General features: G+C 38.9%; 1 protein-coding gene across 1 annotated transcript in view; it reads left to right on the forward strand.

Annotated features, from left to right (window-relative positions):
- The window catches only part of DLGAP2 (DLG associated protein 2), a 478,821-nt gene that overhangs the window by 372,946 nt on the left and 79,284 nt on the right, over positions 1–26,591 (forward strand). Inside the window, 2 exon segments of the mRNA XM_075498032.1 lie at positions 3,401–3,466; positions 18,573–19,642. Of these exon segments, the coding sequence (XP_075354147.1) occupies positions 3,401–3,466; positions 18,573–19,642 (1,136 nt within the window).

Here is a 26,591-nt window from a genome sequence, read left to right on the forward strand (position 1 = left end):
TGTCACTATTTTGAGCCCTGTTGAGAGTGAAGACTTCTCCCACTATTTTTTACTTTCCGTTTCAGAGGCAGGTTTTTGCTTTCTGTTTAGACCAGTCTGTGATGCAGTACTTTGTATATTGGGAAGGGATTTTAACTAGTAATTGTGTCCCTTGTCTGTGGACTGTGTGTTCCGTACATTGTTTAAAACCTTAAATTGTAAATCGTTGTATTTTCATAATCTCATCTTTGCAATTCATTGCCCATCGAAACATTCCATGCTAAGACTACCATTTTCCTCTATGTCCACTGGTGTAGAACATTCTATCAGTAGGCCCACCTTGAACAAAGAGCAAGCTGAAATACTATGGATCTATGAGATAGAGGAGGTGAATGACATAAAATGAATGCACACATTTTATGACACTTGAATTTCAGCATGCACGAGAATTCTGTGATAATCTGCCTGACTTCATTACCATGAGATATGAAGGTTGCTGCTGTGCTCATGAATGAAAGATATGCTTTTCATTTCCACGGTCAATAATAAAAATGGTAATTTCTAGGAAAAATGTAAACTGAATAAACAAAGGTCATGTATGTTTGTTGCTGAAGGAATAATATGACTTTGAAGTACAGTTCAACCTCACGTAAAGATTGTCTTTGTAATACTGCAGGAGCCACTGAGACTTTAGATTAATTTATGCTTCATAAGTGCAGAATACAAAAATTGAATCTCTTCAAGGGCTGACAGTAGCCTTTTGAAAAGACAGTCTAAACAATGAATTAGAGATGTGAATAGGTATAGTCATAAAATATAAAGAAATAAGAAGTCCTCATGCTTAGGAAGTAAACTAATCACTAAAAGCTACTCATATCCCTCATGCAGATTCATAAACCTAAGGGAATCACAAAGGAATTCTAAGTTCCTTTGAAACGTTTGCAATTGACCCTATTCAAAACAGAATACAGCTTTTTTGCAGGATGGAAATTCTAACTTTTTTTGTGCTCTCTATAGGCTCTTGTAGACAACAGGCTCACTGACACTAATGAATGTATTCATACAGAATAGCTATGAGAAAGAAATGAATTCTAGTCCTAATTATACTGGATAATTGAGGCAGAAAGATATTAACTGTATTGTCCAAATTTGCACAGGACTACGGCAAAGTCAGAATCTGACCTACAGATCCCATTGCATGACCTTTCCCTTCATTTTGAAAAGGAAATTTATTTTCTTCTTTTTTTCTCAAACACGCCAAACCCATAAATGTTTAGTCTAGTTTAGCCTACCCTTAAAATTTTAGTCTAGTTTTAGGCAGAGCTTGTGAGAATAATGCTGACTTCTTGCAAGGGAGAAATAATGTTATGCACTTTATTTTCTTTGGATCATTCTATAAGTGTTTCTGGACATAGGTACATGATATAACTTTGGAATAAATTAATAGCTTCTTTTTCAAAAATACAAACCTACTGTTTCAATGTAAAGCTTCTCTATTATGAAGTTAACAGTAAGATCTCCTAGTTACTTACATGAAAGTTAAAGATCCTTCAGAATATTCATTTGATTCGTTGCTCCTGTGCAGCCAAATTAGAGGCATATGAGTTATACTATATAGGCAGATCACGTGAGCAAAGTCTCCATGGAAACTGCCTAATTTGTGCTTTTATTTAATTAGAGTTGTCCATTACCTCTCCAAATGAAATTTAATTTAAATTCATATGGCAGTCATTTTTTAAACTGTGTATGACTTTTTATCCATCACTTAACGAGATCTCTAGTAGGCTGTATTTTAGCAAAGTAAGTTTATTTAACAATTGAGTTTATAAACAAGATGTTTATTTGACAGCTCAGCTTATCCAACATTCTTAACATCCTCGGGACTTATTTTGTATGCAGCATCTGTGCTATGCTACCCATTGTTATCAATTGTTTATTCTTAACCTCATGAATTGTCAAAACCAGGAACAATTGTTTGAGAGTATCCACATTAGTACGTTCACTCATTTTGCTTGCTGTGAGATAATTGGGAAAAAATCATAGTACAAATAAAAAGTGCAACCAAGACCAAGAAATATGCAAAATGCATGTATTTGTTAAATGGAGCACTGAAACAGGTAAAACAGTGTGTCTATTGTAAGCTGAACCACAAAAACCAGCTTGTCTGATACAGGGATTGAGGGAAGAAAAGTCTGAGTTGGTTCAAACTTACGGAATGTCTGCCTGAGGATATGAGGAACATGAACCGATGTGAGTTATTTAGAAGTCATCAGTTCTCGGTCATGCACTACAGAAGCATGGTCTGCAATACCTGATTTTGTCTTTCACTGAAGAATTGCTGGTTGAACGTATAGTGAGAGGCTATGGAGTACTCCATTCTTGCACTGCTCTTTTGAGGTGTCTGTGCTTGTAACACACACAGATGGTAAGAAAGAGTACAGTGGAAGGCTGTATATACTCGAACAACTTCCACTCAGCTGAGACACCAGCAAATACGGATAACAGGGCAAAAACGTTTTAAAAAAATGTGAAAGATAGTATTGTGTACTTACATGAAACACATTACTGTGATATTTTGTATCCTAATCTATGTATTCTCAAGCCAATCTTGCAGCTTAAGAAAGTGTTACTGACCCAATTTTCCATATGCAGCTCCATGTTATAAATATCTGAGCTAGGTGCCAGGTCCAAATTAATTTGTATGCCAGCATGACAAGAGCGCAATGCAGAGGCAACAAGCTGCAATTCTGAAAGCGATATAGGCAGGGTAGCTAAGAGCTGCGCTCAGGCCATTCCGCAGGTTCCTGCGTACCTCGCTGCATTCATACAGCATAGACATATCAGCTGAGCTTAAGTACTTTTCCAGAATTACAGAAGTTGCCTCTGGCACAAAAGTAAATGTTATTGATAGGAGAAAGTCACCAGCACAGTATTATCAGAGTTCAGAATTGCAGAACCGAAATGGTTGTGAAGAAAAGGTAAAGAAAGTTGCCCGAGAATCCTGAGTGGCATTATTATCATCAGAGTTGGGAAGTGCTAAAGGTACAGCTGGAGGACTGACAATCATGATTCTTCCTGGAATAAATACATTAAGGCTAAAAGGCAGGAGAATTCAATGTGTCTAAGCAAAGCTGAAAAGAACAATGTAAAGAATGTTTTAAAAAAAGGCATTTATGAATATTATGACACTAATGATGTGAAAATGTCTGGCAAAATTAAAAAAAAATGGAAGAACACTAGAACAACTGGCAAAGAGGAATAGATAGTGCAGATAATAGCACCTCAACAGCTTCACAGTATCAGAGATACTGAATGGTAACAGGTATCACTGAGTGGATTTTAAAAACTAGTGGAGAGTTTATGTCTGGATATACAAAAATATCAGAGTTATTAAATAGCTACTTTGTTTCTGTCTTTTCAGAAGAAGAGGGTGGCGATCTGCTCAAGTCGGGCTTCAGTTTTCCAGGGACGCCAGAGGAGGAGCTAGGTACAGATATCATCTCTCAGATAACTTGTACTGCTTGTACATCCCGAGGCTGGGGGGTGAGGAGGCAGGAGGCTGCTCTGTGCTACAGCCTTTCCCCAGCCACAAAGCCCACAGCAGGCATGGCACCAGCTGGTGTTAATGAGAGTGGCCAAAAACCTCTCAGTCCAAGCCTTCTGGGAATTTCTCACCTGCTATATAAGGTTAGAGAATCAAAAGCAGAAAAACGTCAGATTTGGGTAACATCCACGCAACCAAGAATTCAAAAGAAGGTATCCAAGGAAATTATCAACTTTCCTTCTTTTGTCTTTTTCTTTTTGTCTTACCCCTTAGAAAACATAATAATTGCAGACAGAGTTTTCAATGTTACCTTTTAAATTTAAAAAAATAACAGAAGCAAGAAGAAATCAGAAACTCCTAGAGCCCATGAGTGAAATCTTGATACCTCTGTCTCACAAAGCTAGTAGTAAAATGTCCCGCTGGCTTCAGTGTAGCCAGATTTATACCTTTTAGATTGTGCAAAATGAGTTTCTGTTCCTGGAATTTCATATTCAGATTGTCACTGTTTTATGTGAAATCCATCAAAACTTTGATTTATACGCAATTACTTTATGTGGTTATTTTTGAAAGAGAAATATGGAAAATGGTTTCTGTGTGTTTGCTAGTTAAAGCTCCCTTTCTTCAAAGTGAGCGTACTTACATTTCAGAAGTTAGTGTAACAGTAATTTTTCTCCTTTTATGCATATGTTCATGTTAATACATTGCAGCAGTTTATTTTGTGTTAGTAGGATATTTTTGTATTTGACAAGAATATTATAAACTCTCGCCCTGACCTTATTGTTGCACGGTGATAGGAAGATAAATCATAGTTGCTATATTAAGGAAAAAAAATGAACAGTTTGAACAAGGAGCATGAATTCAGGCAGAGGATATCATTATGTTTAAATAATCTCTTAGAACAGGATTTTCTAAACAAGTAGTGTTGCCACTCAGTTACACTCAAGTCAGGAAGTTCCATAAACATTCAGTGTAAAAATATCTGTATTGGACTTGTTTGTTCACTTAATATTAAAAACAAGTGAAAAAAAGCTATAGGATAAGTTCCAAAGATTGGACAGAAGGATGTGTTAAGGAAGAGACTGAAGAACCTTAAGACAATTTCTGCCTTAATTAAAATAGTGTAAGAAGGAAGATACAGTTAAACATGAGGCTCCCTAGGAATCTCACAAGTGAATCCTATGGAGGAGTCATGGAACGAGCACATCTCTCAGCCTTCTTGGACATTTGGGGTTTTTTTTGCCCTGCTGCCCCATTTCACAGGACACAGAAAGGAGCTCAGATGTCCTGAGGTAGAATTCATCTCATCTAACAGTTGGAAAGTAATTCAGATGTAGATGTCTAAACTGTAGATATCTGGACTTCCTTTAGAGTCAATGAAGAGTGAGAGTCTTTTCTAGGACATAGCAGATTTGGCCTACTTTAGAAGCTTAACGTAGGGTGAGATGAATCATGCCGTAGAAGGATGTCAAAATTGTTCTCCTTCCCATTTGGTTGAGAAAGAACCGCAGGATTTCCGAAACCAGAGTAAATGATGCAGAAGTCAATAGTATTAAATGTCAGGTGTCTACAGGAGTGAGGACCCTCATATGAAATAGATAATCAAAGATTAGCACAAAGATATGCGCTAAACTGATCAATCATCCAGCACCTTGATTAGGAAGAAGTTGGGGAATTAGTCAACAGAAATGAGGAAAAGGAAAGTAAAAAACAAGAATAAAATCTCAGCCAGACTACAAAGAAATCAAGCTGCTTTCAAAAACTTCAGCTATTTATGGCCAAAGGACTGAAGAAAAAATATGCTAGAAGCAAGGAGAGATCTGTCCTTGCTCCTAAATTTTGGGTCCCTACTGGAGTCCACTGAAAGTAAGTACCAAAGATCGCTAGGTAATGAATGGAGAGAGGTGGATGGCTTTAATACTTTCAGAAGGAAATCCTCTCCTCCTGACTTAGCTGCCAAACTGTAGATGGCCAGAATAGGTGGACTGGATACCATCAGTAAGGTAAAAACATATGATGTCCCATTCTCCCTTAGAAAGAATCACTGTAAAACAAGAGGGAGCATACTACGGAAGATGGAAATTGGGAAGACTTTTATAAAAGTTTTGGGATAGTCAGTTAAGTTCAGTGTAGACGAGCTCTGTAGTTACAGTTGTGCTAGTGATTAACACCTCTACAGACAGCTGGGACGTATCTGTCTGTCTGTCCCCTGGTGTTGTGTTCTGTTATTTGAAGAATTGAGTTCAAATCCATGAACTGAACATAACGTTAGTGAAAAAGCTACAAACTATTAGATCTTTCTCAGTCTCCACTTTTTCTTGCTGTTGCACATGTATAAAGTTAGATATTCATTGGACAGAAATCTAAATCTGGGTGGATACTTTAATCACTGGGCTATGGAAATGGGCTCTCTCTCTCCCCTCCAATGACTATGTAATTATTTTGTATGAACAGCCTCAGTCTGAAGGACTGCTAGAGACCTTCATTCCTGAAAAAAGCACAGAAAGGGCTTTCCTTGAGAAGTAAAATAACTGCCCTGAGTCAAGGCAGAGTACAGATGATATTCTTTAAGGTAGCTCTAACTGCAGGGCCATTCATTATTCTAGACTCTCACTGTCCCAAGGAGCTTCAAGTTACGATCTCTCTGGTACTGAAAAATCTCTGGCTCCAGGCCCTTATTTGTAAAAGGGGTTTAATATTTCCTAGTGAGGTTTCAGGGCTTTGGTGGGGATTAATTAATGTTTGCACAGTATCTCACCAGACTGAAAATGCTGAATAGTCACTAAATAATATTATTAATACAATGATCCACTGCCTTAATTGGGAAAAGGTATCAAGGGATGGGACTGATCTCAACTCTTTTACATTATTGATTCTATAAAAGACCTCATTAGTTAAAACAGGCAGAAATGCAATGGGTTCCTTAAAAAAAAGGTTACCCAAGCATTCATAGTGTGTTCTCAAGAACAATATTTCATAGCTTTTCCGTTACCATTTATTTGTTAACAGAGTTCAGGGTGATAAGTATTGTCATGGTTACAAGATTTACGCTTACACCAAAAATTCCTATTCTTTTCACTAGGAATATCTCAAATAAGCAACCTGATAAAAGCAGCAGGGATGGTGGTAGGAGCAAGAGATCTGACATGCGTGATCTCAGGCAGCTCACTCAAAGTCTCATGGAAACTGGAGTTCTTCCAATTCCAAGCTTTCTTCTAGCTGGTGGTTATAAAATCTGAACAATTTAATGTATTGGAAAAGAAACATTTCATGAAACTACTCTTTTCTATGCAAACTGGAAACTTCTCACAGTCTTATTTACTTTAGGCATGTATAGGGTAAAGCAACAATTTGCTTTGGGTGTCAAAACCAAATAGTGCAATCTTTACAAGAGACGTATAGAAAATGTGCCATGTTCAAATGGCATTTGAATAGTAAAAGAAACATGTGAACAGGGAAGATGGGATGAACTTTTCTTTACATTTAAATTTTAATAGGTAGTACATGCACAGAGAAAAGAGGGAAAAACAGGTTATTGATAAAATATTTTAACTCCTTTTTATAGGTAAGGAAAACATTTATTTTGCACAAGTTTAACACTTAGCAGCTTCTAATGTTAAGCAAAGAAAGAGAACTCGCACTAAAGGCTTTTTGTTTCAGTAAATTCCTGTTTTCTTTTCAGGAAAGGATATTGAGTTGATGTTAAGAAAAAGGTTAAAACCTATAAAACAGGTTGCAGTTACTAATAATGCTCTTAACCTGCCCCACTTGCAAAGTAAACTGTAAGGGAGTTTAAGGGCAGGTTACGAAAATGTATTTTTATTTCACAGTTGATGCAGTCGTGCTTTTGATTAATTGGTACAGTTCAAGTGTCAGACAGTAACTCATGGTTATTCAATCACTGTTGATTGCATGGTCATGCCTTTATGACCTTATGTGTTGAAAGGAAGAAAGGATATAGCCGTACTTGAAATAAAAAAATAAATAAAGGCCTGACTTTCCAGTCTGTCTGTCTTTCTACCTAATTATCCAGCCTTCCTCAGTGCAGTCAGTGTCTGAACACTTTGCACTTTTCATGGGTTTTAGCTTCACAGAAGAGGCACGACACGACATTTTCCCAAGGACAGACGAGGGGTTGACAGCGAGTGCTTGGCTCTCCTCTGTGCCAGATCCAGGCCTCCATCCACCTTCCCCCAGAGCATCCAGGGATGGGTAAACAGCTGTAGGCTTTGACTGGAGCTGGTGGGACTTCAGTCAGACACAGGGCTTGGCCACACAGAATAAACTGCTACAGTGACACTTATCCCTGTAATTAGCAGGCACAGTAACAAATACTTTATTTTAAATTCTTAGATGGGCATTATCCCAGAGACTGAATGTTTCCCTGCTTTCTGACGCTAAACCTCAGAGGTACAGAAGTTACTTTTATTCTTGTGCTATGGGGAACTGAGGCAGGGAGTCTACGAGAGGTACCCACAAAGGTTAACTTTAACCCAGTGAGGCAAGGTCAAGCCTCTCAGTGGCCACTGCCATCACTTCCCATGGCCTTATCCTGTATGATACAAAAAATTCATGGCTGGACAGGAAATCTTGACTGCAGATTTCCCAAGTTAATCCTCTAACCACAGGACTATCTTTCTTCCATGTAATAAAAATATGTAGGCAGGTGGTTTGGTATGGAGATATAAAAGTCTTTTAAAATTACAAGAGGTTTTAAATACGAGATGCCCCGATAGGTGTCTGTGTCACTGTCTTATTTGCTTACTGTGACTAGCTGAAGAGATACTGCAAAAAAATAGCCTTTTTTAAATTATTATTCCATCATATCTCCAGCATACCTCCAAATCCTTCCTCTTCCTGTACCCAGAAACAGTAGTGTAGAAGTTTACTGATGTGATGATCAAGACCACAGAAAATGCTAATGAAATAATGGGGAATGTTTTTCAGAAAATAAATTTTGAACTTTAAATTCCTTTTAGTTATGCTTGAGAGCTTATTCTGTGAATTACTTTCAGTCATAGAACAAAATCAGATCATATGGCCTGAGCATGACATAAAACCATGCTAACTATCCTGCATTTTAATTATAGGCTGTTGGCAACAAATGCTTACTAACAATCTGCAGACCAGAAGCTATTTCTAAAAATTAAACACCTCATAATGTCAGATAACTCTGCAAAAATCCCATTAGGCCCAAGGTCAATTCACAAACAGGAGAAGGTATTTGTAAGGATGTAAGATTAATCAAATAGGTTATTTGTTATGAATTATTCATCCATTTCTACTACAGAATACAAAGGGGTTTACACATTTGCTACTTTGCCAAGAAGCAAATATTTTTGTTCCAAATGATTCATGCATTCTGACAGGGCTGTCCAGCTGAGGAGACTCCTAAGTTCAGTTGCAGAGGAAAAACGTTTTTTCCAAATTGGGAAGCTTCATCCCATTGTTAGACCACATCTGGACTCCTGATTCCAGTGTCCGCACTGGAACCAATGGAAGACCTTTCCAAGGAAAAGAGAGAGAGAGAAGTGGGGAGAAGGTGAAACAGCTTGAGTTAAGTTTCACACATGGGATGTGGGATGTTAGCAAAGGAGGGACGTTTTTCTCTCCCTCATGCCCTGCTGACCTCTGTAACGCCTGGGCGCGTAGTTGATCCGCAACATCTTCTTTCCCATAGAGAGTAAAACGGCTGCAATGGAGATGAAAGACTGACTCATCTGACTGCTTCACCGTGCCTGCCTTCTTCACTGAGTGTCTTCACTGTATTATCTCCTTTCAAAAGGCTAAAATGTGCAGCCTTTTAAACGTATTCCCACGATGGGCAGCTTAAATTATGTGCTCTCCATTTCCCCAGAAGAAAGTTACCATGCTCTGCCTCCACGTTCATTATAGGCTGCTTAGGCTCTATCGAGGGTGGGACAATTTGTATTGGCACAGCCAGGGCGGTGGGGTACTTCCAGCGTGGAGGTACGTGACCACGGCTGACTCTCAGTGCTGGCCACACAGGACACTGATTCAGTCTGTCTGGGATTTGCATTAGTGTAACTACCGCAGCAGGATAAACGCCAGCAAATATTGCTGGTACAATCCAGGCTTTCACTGGTGAGTTCAGTTGTCACCTTTCATGGTTAATTTCTTGTGCAATTCTGTCTGGTTTTCCACCTTTTTACAAAGTAATTTCTCCTCATAAATAATCAGACAGCAGGATAGTAAGATGTCCTGTCTCAATCTTGCCAAGGGTGCGCGTACTTGCTCCACCACCTCGTCCCTGGAGCAGGGTACGCAGCTTGACGCTTCACTGCCACATGGAATATCTGGGTGCTAATGGTTGTGGGAAAAGGCAATTAATATTTGCAGTGTTTCTCACAGACCCAAAACAGGGCTCAGCCAGGCGGAAGAGAGACAGCACCCTGATTTGAAAAATTCCCAGTCTGAAGGTTATGGAAAGAGGGAGATTTTCTGCCTGTTACTATGGCAACAGGTTTAAAAGGGAACTTGTCACCAGACTGCTGTTTCTTCCTGCACCCCGTAGGAAAATCAGGATGAGACCTCCTCCATCTCAGTGCGTTGAGCTGAGCAGGAAAGTTCACAATACAATGACAAAGCAGCAAGAGGCAGCGCCAAGGGTGTACAGCTGAGCAGATAATGTTGAACTCCAAAGAGTAAAAGAAATAATTGTTTTGGGTCACACCAAGGCTGAAACTCTGAAATTTTTGGTGAATCAAAAGGCTGCAAAGAACTGATGCTGAAGCAAACAGAAAATCAAATCATTTTCTTCAGTTCTGACAATTTAAAAGCTGTATTGAATGTTTCAAAAAAAAGCAAAGGGGATTTTGAAATAGAAAGGTATTTTAAATTGGACAGTCATATGTTCTGTGGCAGTAATCAATGCTTTTGAGAATTAATTCTTAGATTATTTCTTTCCCAGAAGAGCACTCTATAAAATAAGAAAAATCTTTAAAATATATCCATGTTTTAAAGAAATAATAAAAGGCAATTTAGAAGGAATGTATGACAAATATTTTTGCTTGGATATAGAAACGTTAGTTCTTGCAGTCCCCTCAGTATTACAGAGGATGGTAAACTTCCTCCGTGATATATCATCATAAATAAAGGACAAATGCAGAAGAATTCCAGAAACACTAAGCAAAAAAAAAATCATTCAAGGAAGAAGTTCATAAATATCAGCATTATTTCTTTTCTTTTATTTTCATTTAAAAATCAATTATAAGTATTTCTTATTAGAAAAGAAACCTTGGAGATTTGGTAGTTACATTCAGCTGAATAGTTGGTCCAAGTGGTTTAGATCCTTGGGATTAAATCTTGGCCCTTGTGCTATCAATGACAGTATTTCAGCAGAACCAGTTTCACCCTTCCATACCATTGTCTTCCTGACTGGGGACCCTTCCAGGCTTCTAACACATGTATTCCAGTCCAGCATGAATTGTGCTTTCTGTAAAATACAGCCCTGATTCGAGGTGATCCTCCTCAAGTGACACCAGGATTCATAGCTAAACTGACCAAGAACTTTTCTCGGCAAATGTTTAGTACTAACCCTGACCCCAGGGAAGTTAATGGGAGATTTGTCATTGCCATCAACGTGACAAGGATTTCCCTTTTACTTCTAGAGTCATGTGTAGATTCCTGTGTATATCTTTGAGCTGTACTACCCCATTACTTTGGCTTTCTTTAATTGCTGAGAAAATTGTTGCAGTTTTAATGACACCAAGGGAAACTGATTGCCTCCTGTATTTGACCTAGTAACTGCAAGCAGCAAAATTTTCTCTTTTAGGAAAAAATGTCCATAAAGTCAGCCACAATAAGGAACAAAAGAAGTTTAATAGTGTTGGGCTAACTTTACTGCTCCATATTTGGAAGCATTATAACCAATTTTCTTATAACCAATTGTTCAATGATACTCACATAGTGAAGCCCTGGTTGACTCCATACAGCTGTATTTCTTCAGAAGAAAGCTTATGTGTTAGTTTAGGTCAATCTAATCCCGATACTTTGTATTTTTTTCAAAAGCTTCACTGATCATACAGATTCTGTGAAAAAATGTTAGTCATAAATCATTTTGTGGACTTACCTCTGTCACAGCACTGTTGAAAAGGTGAATAGTGACAATGTACTTCAAACTTGATAAGCACTGTGAAGGTCTGTGTGCTACCTACCAATCAATACTAGGACATCATACACTTCAAGCCAATGGAAATTAATTTTGCACCATCCTGAGGACTCCCTGCATCCCTCCACTCCAAACCCTGGAGCTTCTTGCAAATCCCATATTGCCTCTCATGAATCTCTGTCCTGTCCTTTGTCATGGCATGGGCACAATATTGTCCTTCTCATCCTCCCCGTACAGTCCAAGTGCCCTTTCTGCTACCCATAAGATGTGGGGTGTCACCATTCCTTAAATACTGATTCCACATTTCTCCTTTTTCACATGTGGCATGCCCTGTTCTCCATGCCAGGCAGTCAGTGTTGTAACCCTGTCCCTGGTCACAGCTTTCCCCAGTGATCACAGTTCTCTGTGCTTTTCTTCCTCCCAGTATATTGTACTATGTGTCCCCCAAAATTCAATACCCCTACCTCCCACCCCGCTACCTCAAAGATCCCATTCTCACTCAACAGTTATTCTGCACTCCTTTTACTATATACCCTTTCCTCTGATCATGCTTATTTATCGCAGAAGTAAATCCCTTGGGATGTTGGATTGTCAGTCTACTAATCTCTATTTGAAAGACGGATGGAGGTGAAGTCAGAGGATTGTTGTGCTGAACAATATGACTGGGTGCCATCAAACATTTGTTCCACCTGCAGACATCTGCGTCAGTGCTCGGAACTGTGACTGTGCTGAATAAATGGCAGCACTCCACGTGCTTCTTACTTGTCCCTTTGCGTTTTCTGACTTTGCTCCAAATTGGTATGTTCTGTTCACTGGTGCTGTTTTAGGAATAGAATTTGCATGTCCATTTTTATCTAACACAGCAGTTATAAAAACCATCTTACCCTTGGTCATTATTCGTCATGTGCTTCCACTGAATTAGCTTGGGCTGTCAAATCATTTTCCATGTTTTAGCATTAGACATGTGCCTCAGATCACCTAAATTTATATATTTATGATGTAGTTTTCTGTATCGGAACTTGTCATCCACAGCTTTCGCTGTAGTCAGTGGAGATAAATATGTACACGAAGGGTGGTATTCATCTGACATTTTTTAGATATGTACTTCAGGCTGAGATGAATCATGACAGTTTCTCACACTCCAAAATAAAACTACATCCAGACAGCACATTTGTAACAATCTTTGGCCCATGTTACTCTTGAAATCATATCTGTATATTGGTTGGAAGAGTCCTATTTACATAGTATGAAACTGTGATGGCAACAGTTTAACTGTATAGGCTGATCACATCCTCTAGCTCTGTTTAGTCTGCTAGTATAAACACAACCATAAATGCCTACCACAAGGACCGCTCAGCATCCTGAACAGAGAGGTATTTCGTTTTCAGGCTTAAGTGTCAGAACAAGACAGGAATCCACATGCAGCCCATGGCTAGTGTGTGTTTGACAGCCTTGGGCATTTTGGTGTTTGGCTTTAGGTCCTCAGAATTGCCTACGTCTCTCCTTTGACTGCGAGGGGAGACCGGGTGCATAAAGTACTTTGTTGCAATAGTCCTGAGAGAGCTGATATTACTTATTTTTGAGGGGATGCTACCCCTCAAAGTTCAATATGTCAAGTAAACAGGGTGAGAGGTTAGACAGGAATTCACAGATAGATGAATGCACTGCATGCAGTGCAAATGCACCAACTCAGTGTAACAGCAAATACAAGTCGTCTTCTAAAGCAGGAGGTTAAAGTCAGGTAGTCACCCAATCTTTACAATTTTATGTAAATTTTATACAAGGTGTTGCGCTACCTAAATAGGTTAGAAATCTCATGAGACGAGAATAGCAGCTTAAGGCATTTCCAGAATTTCTCCTTCCACTTGGCAGGTTAGTTACTCTTCTCAATCCCTGGAAATATTCATTTCAAGGTTAGAATAAAACAGAGAAAAATACTGTAACGAGTTAATGAGGAAACAGTGCTCATCTAATGCTACTTACTGCAGTCCTCAGGCAGACAAACCTCCAGCTAAAACATTTTATTTATGCATTTTAATATTTAATGTGTATTTATTTGATTAATATACTTGTTTTTGCACTATTTAATATTTGTATTAGTTATAGGTTAGATTGTGAGTATATTTTTTTCATAATACCTTGCAGCACTAATTGAACTGAGTGAAACAGCACAATGCAGCAGTCTGGCTTTCTATACCACATCTTTTCCAAAGCTAGATTAGGTATCTCTTCAGCAACGTATTTTACTGGTTACAGTACGGAAAAGAGCTGTTTCTTCTCCAATGAAAACAGCACGAACATTTCAGATGGGTAAGCAGTTTACCAAGGCGCTTATAAGGTTGAAGCAATTTAAATTAATTTCTCAACAGAAAAAGAAGTGCTTTGCAAAAAATAAATAAATAAATAAATAAATAAATAAAAGCAAAAATCAGGCACCATTTAGTAGTTCCAGGAATTATTATTATTATGCTCCAAAAGCTTGCTTTCAATACGTAACACACAAAAAGATTAGTACAAAAAGATTTGCGGAGACACGCACTTCTTTTGAATGTCAGGCAGGTTTCTAGTGTTTTTACATTGATTCTCTTTAGCAAAGAGCAGTGTTCCAGGAACTCTAGAGATGCACAGCCCTTATTTTTCATTGCTTAGAGGTTTTTAGCCCTTTTTCCCTAGAACATTACTACTAATTCTAGTTCATTATTTCAAACAATATCTTGTTCCTTGAACCTCTCTTTCTTCCCTTGATACTGGCTGGCACAAGGAAGAAGCTTGAATGCTCTAAAAATTGTGTCCAGTCCCTGAAGACAGGGAAACAAACATCTGCTTGGAGTAAGAGAGCAACTCTTTTAGCATCAGAAAGTCCAGAAGAAAAAACAGGAAAAAAGCAGGAAAGGACATGGCATAACAGGGAAAGAGTTGAAGTAGACAGGAAGGGGTGCAGAAATCCTTCCATCCGTCAAGGTTAAAGGTTGACTTATATCTGTACAATAGTCCCTGAAAAGAAGAGCTTTAAGGGATTTTCAGGATTTTGGAATTAGTGGATTCTCTCTGACATAACAGCCTATGTCTTGGTCTAGGTGCCCCCCACAGTCTTTATGTATTATCTGACTATCCATTGAAGTCAATGGAAAGATTCCGTTTTGCTCTGATGAAACCTTAAAAAAGCCATTCCTGTGCTCACATATAATATATTTTTTCTCTGTTCCTATTCCTCTGTCTGCTTTGGGTTGCATTTATTTGTTCTTCTGTCTCCCTTCAGTTCTTTGGTTCTGATAGTGGCACTTTTTTTAAGGGACTAGACATTAGTATCCTCAATTACTTTTATATGTTTAGAGAGATTACCCTGAGAAAACATAGGAGCTGCTGTTAAAAAAAAAAAAACAAACCAAAAAATAAAAAAAAACCAAAAAGCCCTTATATTTTATTCTAGATATCATTATCTTCAAGACATAGACTAAAATTCCAGTCCAATCTGTCATTATTGGATAAATTTGGCATTATTTTATTATACCAAAATCTTAAATTTCTTTTTAAAGGATTGAGAAAAAAACATTAATACCGTAGCTTTACGAATTTTTATGAATCAGCTGAGCTATAGACATTGACCATAGAAACACTTTTAGCCCCTTGCAAATGCTAGAAAAGCATGTTAGCTTAATTGAATTTTAAGCTAGCACATTTTTCTTTGCATTTCTGGCAGGCTAAGAGCTAGCACATGGTCAATTACACTGGTCTGGTACCATACAGTAATTCATTCAGCCATAGCTCAACTGTTTCTTCGAGCCCTGAAACAGGCTTCCTGAACAAAGTTGACTGAATAGTACAAAGCACAGATGATTTGATAAATTTATATATTATAATGCAAAATTTTGAAGATTTTCAGAGGGTTTGTAAGAAGAAGTAATGGTGCCTAGGACATAGAACAGGTTTGATGTCCCAAGCAGAGCCCAAACCTAATTGGAGTGATAAATTTAGATCATGCATGTGTAAGCAATTTGGGACTTTATCTAGTATCAGTTACTCTCTATGGCAGATTTAAGAGGGGAAAATTACTTTTGGAAAATGTCCCCTTCTTAATTCAGTTTTTAATTATTTTGATTATGCTTATTAAATGCCTATAGCAGTTTCTAACTACTGTGTTTCAAACAAAAAAAAATCAGACATTCCATGAGGCACATAAAATGCTATAAGGCTGTGAAAGCAATGTACAGAAAATTGTATTTTTCTGTAGTTGCATTGAGCTAGAATCATAGGGAGTCATGAGGGATGGAAAAGCTGTTGTTAGATTATCCATTGCAGCGCAATCAAATCATGTCATCTCATATTCCTAGGGATGTAACAGGATGAAAATGTTTGAAGCCTTCTGGGCTATGTTTGATGCTGCGTGAGGCCTAAAGAAATCACCAGGGACTAGCAGTTCTGTGCTAGGGAACTTGTTTAAATGAGTTTCTTGTTTAAAAGAGTTTCTAACTCTTTCTTTCATTCTGGATCTCTGCCATGCCCTTCCTTTTTCTTTTTTAAATGCATTGGCAATTCAGAGACATAGTGCAAGAGTTACCTTCATTCATAGATGTGCAAGATTGTGACGAAAAAGCTCAGAGTTCACTCTCATCGTGCTGTCAGTTTGATGGAGGAGCTTCCTTCCACCTCCCTCTGGCTCATACCACTGTGAAAATGAAAATCAGCAAATCCACAAGCACTTTGGAAAATGTTGCCTGTATTCCAGTTTCCTTTTCTGTAAAAGGAGAACGGTGCCTTCCACATCTCATGGGACTGTAAGAACTAATGCAGTAATCTCTGTCAGGTGCTTTGGGAACCCCTTATGGGAAGCACAGCCTAAGTTCAACACATGGACCATTATTATTCCCCTGATAATGTTTGGTAATGTACTGGGTTAAGTACCATTAATTACAGTGCTACTTATGTGGCTGAACCCCAATGCACTGTTATAATTTACTACCTTGTCTATATATTGCTGTATTTTTAATTGGATAATCAAAATTATGTTATTTCAGAGAAACAGTTATACTTCCTTTTTGTAACTACATTTATGCAGGGTATTATAACCGAAATAGTACAAGAGACTGAGTAATCAACAGTAATAAGTTTTTATTTTAGTGTGAAAATAGCCAAGAATTAAGTAAAAGAAACTGGTATAAGACCAACATAGAAGTAGAAAAGAACATGTGCACACACACATCAGTTTCACACCATGATAAAGTCTGGGGGTGATGTTTGGACCTTTAAATCCATCTTTGACTTTAGTGTGGCAGGATTGTGCCTAGGATGAAGAATACTTTATTGTTTATTAGTTTAATGCTACATTCATTTTAAAACACTATGTGGAGCTCTGTTGAAATTAGAATGTAATAAAATTATCTAAGCATCTTCCACTATAGGAAATTCAGAGCATATAGGTTATGAGATTGCTGATGCTGAAGACTTGGAACAAATTGCATTCTGTACTGAAGGTATCATGACATAACACTTAATAGTTGAATAAAATTGAAGAGATGTGTATTGATCTGTTTCATGACCTATCCAGGCATTGAGTCTTCACCAGCAGTGGAAATAGGATTTAGGAGAGTTTCGTCATATGCTTAGAAAGCCCTCAAAGTGCTGTTGGCTACTGTGGTATCTCTACAGGCTGGTCTCCAGTGTCCAGTTATGTTGTTATACATAACAAGTACATATTCTCTGGCTTCCATTCTGGTTGAGGCTTTCAACTTCCTTGTATCAGGCACCTGTGCAAGATTATTTAGATTCTTTAGAGCAAATTTGCAGAAAAACTGTGCTAAGTGGGTTGTATAAACACTTATGCATCTGTCTGATCCTCTAAATGATTGTCTTGCATCCTATATCTTTGTGTGCTTTTGAAATGTTGCTTAAATAAGCTGAAATTGAAGAGGGAAAGTGAATGCGAAAATCAAATTGAAGCATTTCTGGGTTTTTAAATTTTCTGTTTGTAGCATTTGACAGCTGCGAGAAATTGCATGAGAGAAAAAAAAATCAAAGGCTTGACTATCAAAATCTTTGCTTACAAGCTACTCTTATTTAGTAATCATGCTTGTTTAATAACCACAACTTGCAGCACATGATCCATAGGAAAAAATAATCAAGTATATAAAAACACGTAGATTCTACCTAAAGATACTTGTTTTATCAGGAATAACATAGAGACGTTAAATAAATATTTTGTAATTTGGATATAAAAAGGGAAAAACTGTCTAATAGAGAAGACTTTACATGTATGGGAATAGCGATAATACTTCTGGACTAAGGATAACAGATGCTCAAATAGTATGAATGCTTATTCATAAACTGTTTAGTGATATAAAAACTAAGCTTCACTTCAGCATGTTCATATTCTTTTTCTCTTTGCTGTTTATTATTTATCTTTATGAACGGTGAACTTGGGATCCTGAAGCTGAGATTCATTTACGAAAACGAAGTTCAGTTTGTGATACGAAAATGGCTCCATGGAGAAAGGATACATTTAGGTTAAGATATCCAACTGAGAAACCACAGAAATAAAAACTAGACCAATGTAACTTAAATGACTAGCCACAAAGCTTGACATATGAATTCCAAATATCAAATATAAACTGAATACTTGAATATATCCATTAAATCTATTTGAGTAAATTTGCATAATGAATAGCTTGATAAAATTTAGAGCAGGGAAATTTATTTTTGCTAGCAGGCAATTCTGCAAACAGGAAGGAGGCTGCATTCACCCCATAATTTGCTAGTAGTGAGCAATTTTAACCAGTTTTAAAATGGTGAATGAAATTCCATGAATGGTGAGACTTTCCATCAAGCTCGTAGAGAAAAAATGTTTAGTTTTGCAATATACTTGGATTTTGCAAGTCAATCTTTTAATCAGACACATAACATAGGTTTTACGTGTTCTCCTGACAGACCAGCAGTACTCATGGTCGCCTTCTCAGCACTTCAATGAAGAAAGATACTCTCCTGCTCCGAGGAATATGAAAGGATTATCTGGTAGTCGCAACCAACCACAGTTATGTTCAGCTCATACTTGTGGCTTAGCATCCCCTGAAGATTGTGAACACACCCACGACCATATCCATCATGGGCAGGAGCCAAGGCAATCGTATCTTCTCAGCCCCACGGAGAGTTGCCCGATGGACCACCATCGTTGCTCACCACGCAGCTCTATTCATTCTGAATGCATGATGATGCCCATGGTAATGGGCGATCACATGTCAAGTAGCACTTTCCCCAGAATGCACTACAGCTCACATTACGACTCAAGAGACGACTGCGCCATGTCTCACGGTAACCCTAAGATTAACCGTATTCCTGCAAATCTTTTGGACCAATTTGAGAAACAACTTCCTCTTCACCGGGATGGATTTCACACCTTACAGTACCAGAGGACCTCAACAGCTGCGGAACAACGCAGTGAGAGCCCAGGAAGAATACGCCATCTCGTTCATTCAGTTCAGAAACTTTTTACTAAATCTCATTCTCTGGAAGGATCATCCAAGGGCAACGTTAATGGAACAAAGGGAGACAGTCGAGGGGACGACCATCATCACGGGCACCATTCCAAGCACGGCAAAAGGAGTAAAAGTAAGGAGCGAAAACCAGAAAGCAAGCATAAATCTGGAATGAGCAGCTGGTGGAGCTCTGATGATAATTTGGACAGCGATAGCACTTACCGAACCCCTAGTGTGGTAAATAGGCACCATGCAGATCATATATCCCATTGCTACCCTGAGGCGCTCCAGGGTCATTTTGGGGATCTCTCATTGAAGACTTCCAAAAGTAACAATGACGTGAAATGTTCGGCTTGTGAAGGGCTAGCAATGACCCCTGATGGTAAATATATGAAAAGAAGTTCTTGGTCCACACTGACAGTAAGTCAGGCTAAAGAAGCTTATCGCAAATCATCACTGAACTTAGATAAGCCTCTGGTTCATCAGGAAATCAAACCTTCCTTGAGGCCGTGCCACTACCTTCAGGTAAGAGGAAGATTTTCTTGATATTTGTAATGGAAAAAGCATAACAGTTTATGCCATTAAGACATTGTAAAAAATACAAGGGTAATCTGTGTATCGCTCTTAAAGAATATCTGGATGGCTCACCTAATATAGATATTCCATGAAAGTGAGAACACTCTAGCTTTTGTCTTGGTTTATATGGCATAGATTAAAAACTAAATAAAACTGGTGTGATATAAATTAATTTAAGGTCAGTGGATGTGTTTTCATCTTTGGAGTTAACACTGAACAATAAAATCCATACGTCAGACTAAAAAAGGGGCAGTTCTCCCAGCAGTCTAGGGGCTAGAAAAAGTGTGTCAAATACATCTGTAAATAATTTTAAAAACAGGCTGTGTGGATTTCTATTTTTGTGTTATTTTATTCCTTTTCTTCAGGTTGTTCTAAGTAACAGGAGGATAGATTTACTGGTGTACTCAATTGGTTTGTCATGATCATAATTACTCACAAACTTCCTTTTTGTGACTGGGTTACCCAAAATCATAATGAACGGAACCTCTTGAGACCATACCATAAGCTATCCTTGTTAAAAGTTATATGGGTACCTCTGGGAGAGAAATATTTCAGGCCTGGTACTCAGACTGTTTGTGGTGGTGTTCTGCACACTTGTTTTCTTTAGCAGCAACCAAGAAGCTCCCACTTTCTCCTACATTTAAACTTTTATACCTGCTGCTTGCTGCCTTTTGCCACCCCAAAGTCATGCTAGTCTAGCCATTTATGATGCTGCACGATGATCTGGATGTTTAAGTGATATGGGTTTAAAAATTAGCTTCCAAAATATTTTTTTTAGACATTTACATCATTTACGTGGCCTAGGTCCAGCACAGTCCCATGACAAGTGTCTTTAGCACATCAAGGTGTACAGAGAACTGCAGTGGGAGTAGAGCAGAAAGGAAAGAGTAGCTGGGACGATAACTTCTTCAGCTAGCTTTGCCACTGGAAAAAACATAGTATACAAATATTCCCTTAGGTATTTTTACCAAGTACAGCCTGCAAAGCCCACATTGTTCTGAGTACCTTCCCTTTTATTTCTTTTTAAGGAACTTCTCTTTCTGCAGAACTTAACTGATTCTTACATTAACATGGGCAAATCTCCACTCTAGATATAGGTATTTAAAGATTTTCAGTTCCTGCGGACTCCGCAGAAGCCAACAAACACGGACTAGCAACCTTTGTACTTCTGTGCAGACCTCTCTCCCCTCTGAGCAATCAGGGACCAATAGTAATGAGTCACACTTGAAGAGCCAGATTTTTTCAAATGCATATGCAGACATCCAGGATCAGTCTTCCCTACTGAAACAGGGAGAGTTCCTCATGGCAGAGAAAAGAAAATAAAGACATTGCAACCCTCATAGCATTACCATGCAAAATTACTCCAATTTAGACTGACAGCTGTGATATTTTATCATATCCAAGTATGGTTCTTATCTATGTAAAACAGCCTGCACTTCCCTGGAAGTTTTTAATCTAACTCAACGAGCCAGAACTGGAAGCGTGTCCTGTGCAGAGACTTCCACTTGTGTTGTGTTCTAAAACCATGTGTACAGCTCCGACATTACAGCGAAGTTTAGGTATGGCTAGCTTTTTCCTTACCGTGACATACCGCTACTTCTACACAGACAGCTCTGGTTCCTCTACATCTCTGCTGGGTTTTGTGCTTTCCTTCTCATTGTTTCATTGTTTCTTCTTCCCCACTCTTTACATCTCATTTTTCTTTGCAGAAGCCACCAGTTTTTACTTTTCATGGGACTTCTCCTTACTCCCAATTTATATCAGCATCCTCAAGTGAATGTGAAACACTGAGTTCACAAACTAGCTTGGTTATCACTAAACTTTTGAACAAGCCCAGTGGCAAGCCTCGGGAGCAGGAAAGCACATTTTTTGCAGAGTCATTGTTTTATGCTTTTTGTGAATGTGGGATGACTACAGAAAGGAATTTTCATCCAGTAATTAGGAATGTTCATCCACTGGTAGTTCATCCAGCTTAAAATCTAGGAGATGTGAATTTAAAGTTTTGCTGCACCAGAGACTTTCTCTGTGATCTTTGCTTTTAAGACCCTTTAAAAATGGGTTAGTAGCCGTTCCCTATTCACAGAGATCCTATAATGGAAATTTGTTAAGACTTGAGTGCTCAGTTACTAGAACAAAGAATCCATAGTTGTGTCCAAAGCAATAGTACCAGGAATTCCACAACAGGGATATTCTCATTACAAAATATTAAAATAAAATATATGTTCTGTAGAGTCTGAATATCCATCCAGAGCATAGCTATCCTTCAGGTTGAGTGGCTATCTTATTCACTAGCCCAAGGTCAGCAAACAAATTGAAGGGACCCCATTCTGTCAATGTCATAACTAAATGCTTAGTTTTGAAACTTCTACTTTGACGTATGCTGTGCTGTCACACTGTAATCGTTAAGACCAGAGATATAAGTCCCATTATTAGCTCTGCCATGAACTTTCTCTCTGACCCAGGAAATGTAATTTGTTAATCACTGCACACTTCAATTACTCTATCTGCAAAACTGAGGAAGGACATTGCACTTTTCTTATGGCAGTGTAAGAAGCATCACTAAATAACGACTGGATAAAAATAATCATTAGGTTCAGAAACTGAGAAAGGTAGAGAAACATGTCAGGATCCCTAGCCAGGAGAGTATACTGCCTTGCTCCAGAATATCTGGAAATGAGAATTCAAGGGATTATGGAGCTGATTATGCAGCAGCAGATTTCCCTGAGGTGCACAAGTGAACAGATTAGCAAAAACCCCAGGCCTTTCACAGGACCTCTGTGTTTATAGCATTACAACACATGATATTAAAAGACATTTCTCCTGAGTCATGTCAGCTATATATTTTTAAATTATTTTTAAAGCAAAGCTATGAAATTATAGTCCTTCAGCAATCTCATATACGAATACATAAACATAACCCAAAATAATAAAAAATATTTTTCCATGTTTATATATTAATATTGTAAATCTATAATATATATGGTTTTCACTTTGCTACCTAGTTATATGAGGGTTCCCTGTACCCAGTTCACTTTTCTGTCTACTGGTCTCCTTCTTGTTATTTTTTCTTTCAACACCTGTATAAAATATTGCTACTTCTGTTTTCCACTGAAGAGTTTTGGTATACAGAGTCCCAAACTGGAAGACCATGGCAGTGTCTCAGGCCTGTGCTTGAGACCATGTTTTCTTTGTTGTTTCTGGGCTTCCATTTTGTCTTCCACAGTAATTACTGAGCTGCTTTTTCCCTAAAACTGAAACTCTGAAGAGTAAACAAAAGAAATTTCCTTCTAAGCAGTGACCTACCAAATTCACAGATGCCTGAAAACAGGAAATGAGAAGAGAGGTTTTGAAGGCATCTGCACACTGTATGCTTCAGTCATGTCCTAGGGCTGAAAGCAGGTATTTCTTTAACCTGGTAAATCTCCAAGCTTAGCCTCTGGCTCCTCTCTTAGGGCTTCACATTTCCCGCTCCTCCACAGACAGTCCTTGCAGCTGGGGGATCTCCTTGCACAGGGACTGTGCTGTTGTAAGTTAGAGGCGATTCCGTCAACATGCCTTGTTCCAGCATGGGTGGTCATCTAGTCCTAAAGTGGACAGTTTCAGGGAACTAAATTAGTAGAAATAAAGCTGTATAAAATAGTGATTATTTTTCTCATCTCAAGCTCAGATCGGATTTACATCACTCCTGCTACAGCGGAGGTGGTGGGAACATGCAGAGAGAAGGGAGAGGGGAAGAGTGGGGAGCCCCTTTGGGCTCCAGCTCGTCGTTAAATCAGCTTAGCTGTAATGTGAACCAGACGGTCAACGAGCACCACAGGAGCAGAGAGCAGCCGTTTGTAACTGTACACTAATAGCATTTATCAGATTCTTGTGACTGATTAGCAACAGGTTTTATGTATGGGCCTTTAATTTCTGTTTTGAATGCAGACAAATTGAGCTACAAATGCATTTCTGGGCACAAAACACTTCTGTCATCTCACTCCGCAGGCAGAATAGCCCAAGTAGATCACATGCAGTGAAGTGCACTTTTGCATAGCTTTAGCTATGGTGGCTGCTACTCCTCTCCATGTCATTTTAATTTTAATATAAAATATGTTAAGAAAAAGATAAATGAGTTGTGAGATCTCTTCTGTCTTCATCAGCTGTTTTGGCTAATTAGGTTCAACACATATACAGTGCAATGACTTTGATTAATTTTACTCTGATATGAGTACTAGTGAGGAGCAAAGATTTTCAACAGAAAAAATGGATATGAACTAGATAGCTGTGCTAAAATGATGACTACAAAAGTGTTGCTTACAGTTTCCAGGACTGAAATACCTGTGAATGCTAGTTAAAGAAAAGTAATTCCTGCACTAAAGCCAAAAGACAGGCAAGAGCACAGCACTCACCATCACTGAAGTTCTGGAGCACAGTGCTACATGTCACTGATTAATATTCCTCCCTCAGCCATTCAACAGCCTGCGAAGCGGCAAGCAATCAAGGTAAACATACCACAAGGTACAGTGAATGAGTCAGCACTAAAAGAGAAAATAGCATGTTGTTCTAAAAATGGCTTCAGCCCACTCCTGTCTTCCTAGTGCATTTAAGTACTAGCGTCATCCATTACAGCACTGGCACTGCTAAGCATGTGGGTAATAATGTCAGCTGTAGTCTCTATAGAATGAAAGAAAAGCACAAGAGTTGGTCTCTTAAAAAAGAACAAGAAAAAAGCAGCAGTTTCAACAAGGCTCTTTGCCTGTTTAAGTTATGCCTACATGGAGAAGAGCTTTGAGGACAAGCTAATGGATAAATAGGCGTTAAGCCCCCTGGTACATTTTTGCAGGAACTCTTCTGGGGACAGGACAGATTCCCACAAACAAGAATGTTGCCTTCGAGGGGCATGCTACTGCTTTGCACTCTCCCTCTGGTTTGCAGGGATGGATGGATTTGAACCCAATGCACATTTCTCAGCACTTCATCTTTGTGAAACTAGATTGTATCTGTTTGCTTGACATAAACCCATATATGAACTACCGAAACTACATCCAGTACTCTACCAACTGATGCATACTGTGGCGTTAGCCAGAGCTAGCGGAGTTTTGATCCTAGCATCCAAATCACTATCACCCACGCTGCCTTCACAATGATTTGTGACCAGCCACCACTCCAGAATTAACTGGCTTGTTTCCACAGCAGGAAAAGCTAGTGTAGCTAGTAGGGTAGCAGGGCAGTCTGCTAAATCAGCATGGACATGTGCTGTACCATTTTGATTTCTACAGTCCATTACAGTCCCACAAGGATGTCTCAGCTAGCCCTGGGCCCTCCCAGTCATAGAATCACAGAATCGTTTACGTTGGAAAAGACCTTTAAGATCATCAAGTCCAACCGTTAACCTGGCACTGCCAAGTCCACCACTAAACCATGGCCCTAAGCGCAACATCTACACGTCTTTTAAATACCTCCAGGGATGGTGACTCAACCACTTCCCTGGGCAGCCTGTTCCAATGCTTGACAACCCTTTTGGTGAAGAAGTTCTTCCTAATATCCAATGTAAACCTCCTCTGGTGCAACTTGAGGCCATTTCCTCTTGTCCTATCACTTGTTGCTTGGGAGAAGAGACCGACACCCACCTTGCTACAACCTCCTTTCAGGTAGTTCAGTCAGGATTGGAGATGTGCAAGAGAGACCTGTAATGCCCAGACAATAAGGGAAATGATGGGACAGTTAAAGCCCCACAGTCCATTTGCAGTGTTAATGTCAGCCTGCAACATCTGGTGCAGCACCTGGGGCCACTCTGTGGAGTTATTCCCCAGGTCAGTAAGGGTGTAGTCCTCCCATACAGAGCAGCAAGCTCAACCACTTGTACTTGTTCCTTATAATGTTCTCTCTACCCATCATAACCCAACATAATTTTAACATTAAATAAAAAGGATTTAATAAAGCTGACACTTCCCTGTATTTACAGAATGCTGATGGTTTCGTGTCACAAAAAACAGAATACTTCTTAAATATCCTTTCCAAGGGGAAAAAAAAACAAAAAAAAACCAAAAAAAACCCCAGAAAATAAATACAGTCAATCAATGATGATGTAAAGCTCTGACCAAACAGTTGTCTCAGATTAGTGGTGTCTTGAATTACTATGGTAATCAGTGATAGAACAGCACACTGCTTCCATGCTCATGTGCTAGGACGCTCATATTGGCTGAAATTAATTGCTGAAGCTTTTTTCCAAACAAGAGTGGAAAGATTTCAAAGCTAGTATTTTCTTAAAGCTGCCAAAACATGTCCCTATTACTGTAAAAATGTCAAAGCTAGGAGTAGAAAAGGGAGGCCATGATCCCACTGCCCTTTAATCAGGGGGAATTGTCCTCCTTTCTAACGTCAGTACAGTGTTTTGCCAAATTGTTTTTCGATGTTCACCTCACCGAAGCTGAAGGCTGACCTTTGCAGTAGTTACCCAAAGGTGTCGCTGGGTCTGAAGAAGTTTTCAGCCAGGAGTAACTTATTATTTTATACACTCAGGCCAGTTGCATCTGTCAAACGAGACTGCCAGGAACACGCACTCGGGCTGTAATGAGCGCACACCCTCTGATGCTGCAGGCTTGCTGCCCAGGCCAGACCCAGCTCCTCCCCTGAGCAGTCTATACCATTCTTCTTGCAAGGAAGTGACTGTAAAAAATGGTGAAGCATTCACAGATGTTGCTTTGATTTTTTTTCCAACTGGTTTTGGCCATCTTACAGTGCTGTGCCTAAAGGTTGCTTTTTAAAGTGGAGTTTCACATGTGTTTAAATGGCTGAATGTCTATATGGATAAGGTCCCTGGTACTTCTCGTAGGGGAACTGATCTTTTCAAAAGTGTGCAGGTAGTTAAGTGTTACCTAGTAGCTAGACAGACAAAAACTACTCATTTCACTCT

The sequence above is a fragment of the Mycteria americana genome, chromosome 3 (assembly GCF_035582795.1).
Source record: "Mycteria americana isolate JAX WOST 10 ecotype Jacksonville Zoo and Gardens chromosome 3, USCA_MyAme_1.0, whole genome shotgun sequence".
Taxonomy (NCBI): domain Eukaryota; kingdom Metazoa; phylum Chordata; class Aves; order Ciconiiformes; family Ciconiidae; genus Mycteria; species Mycteria americana.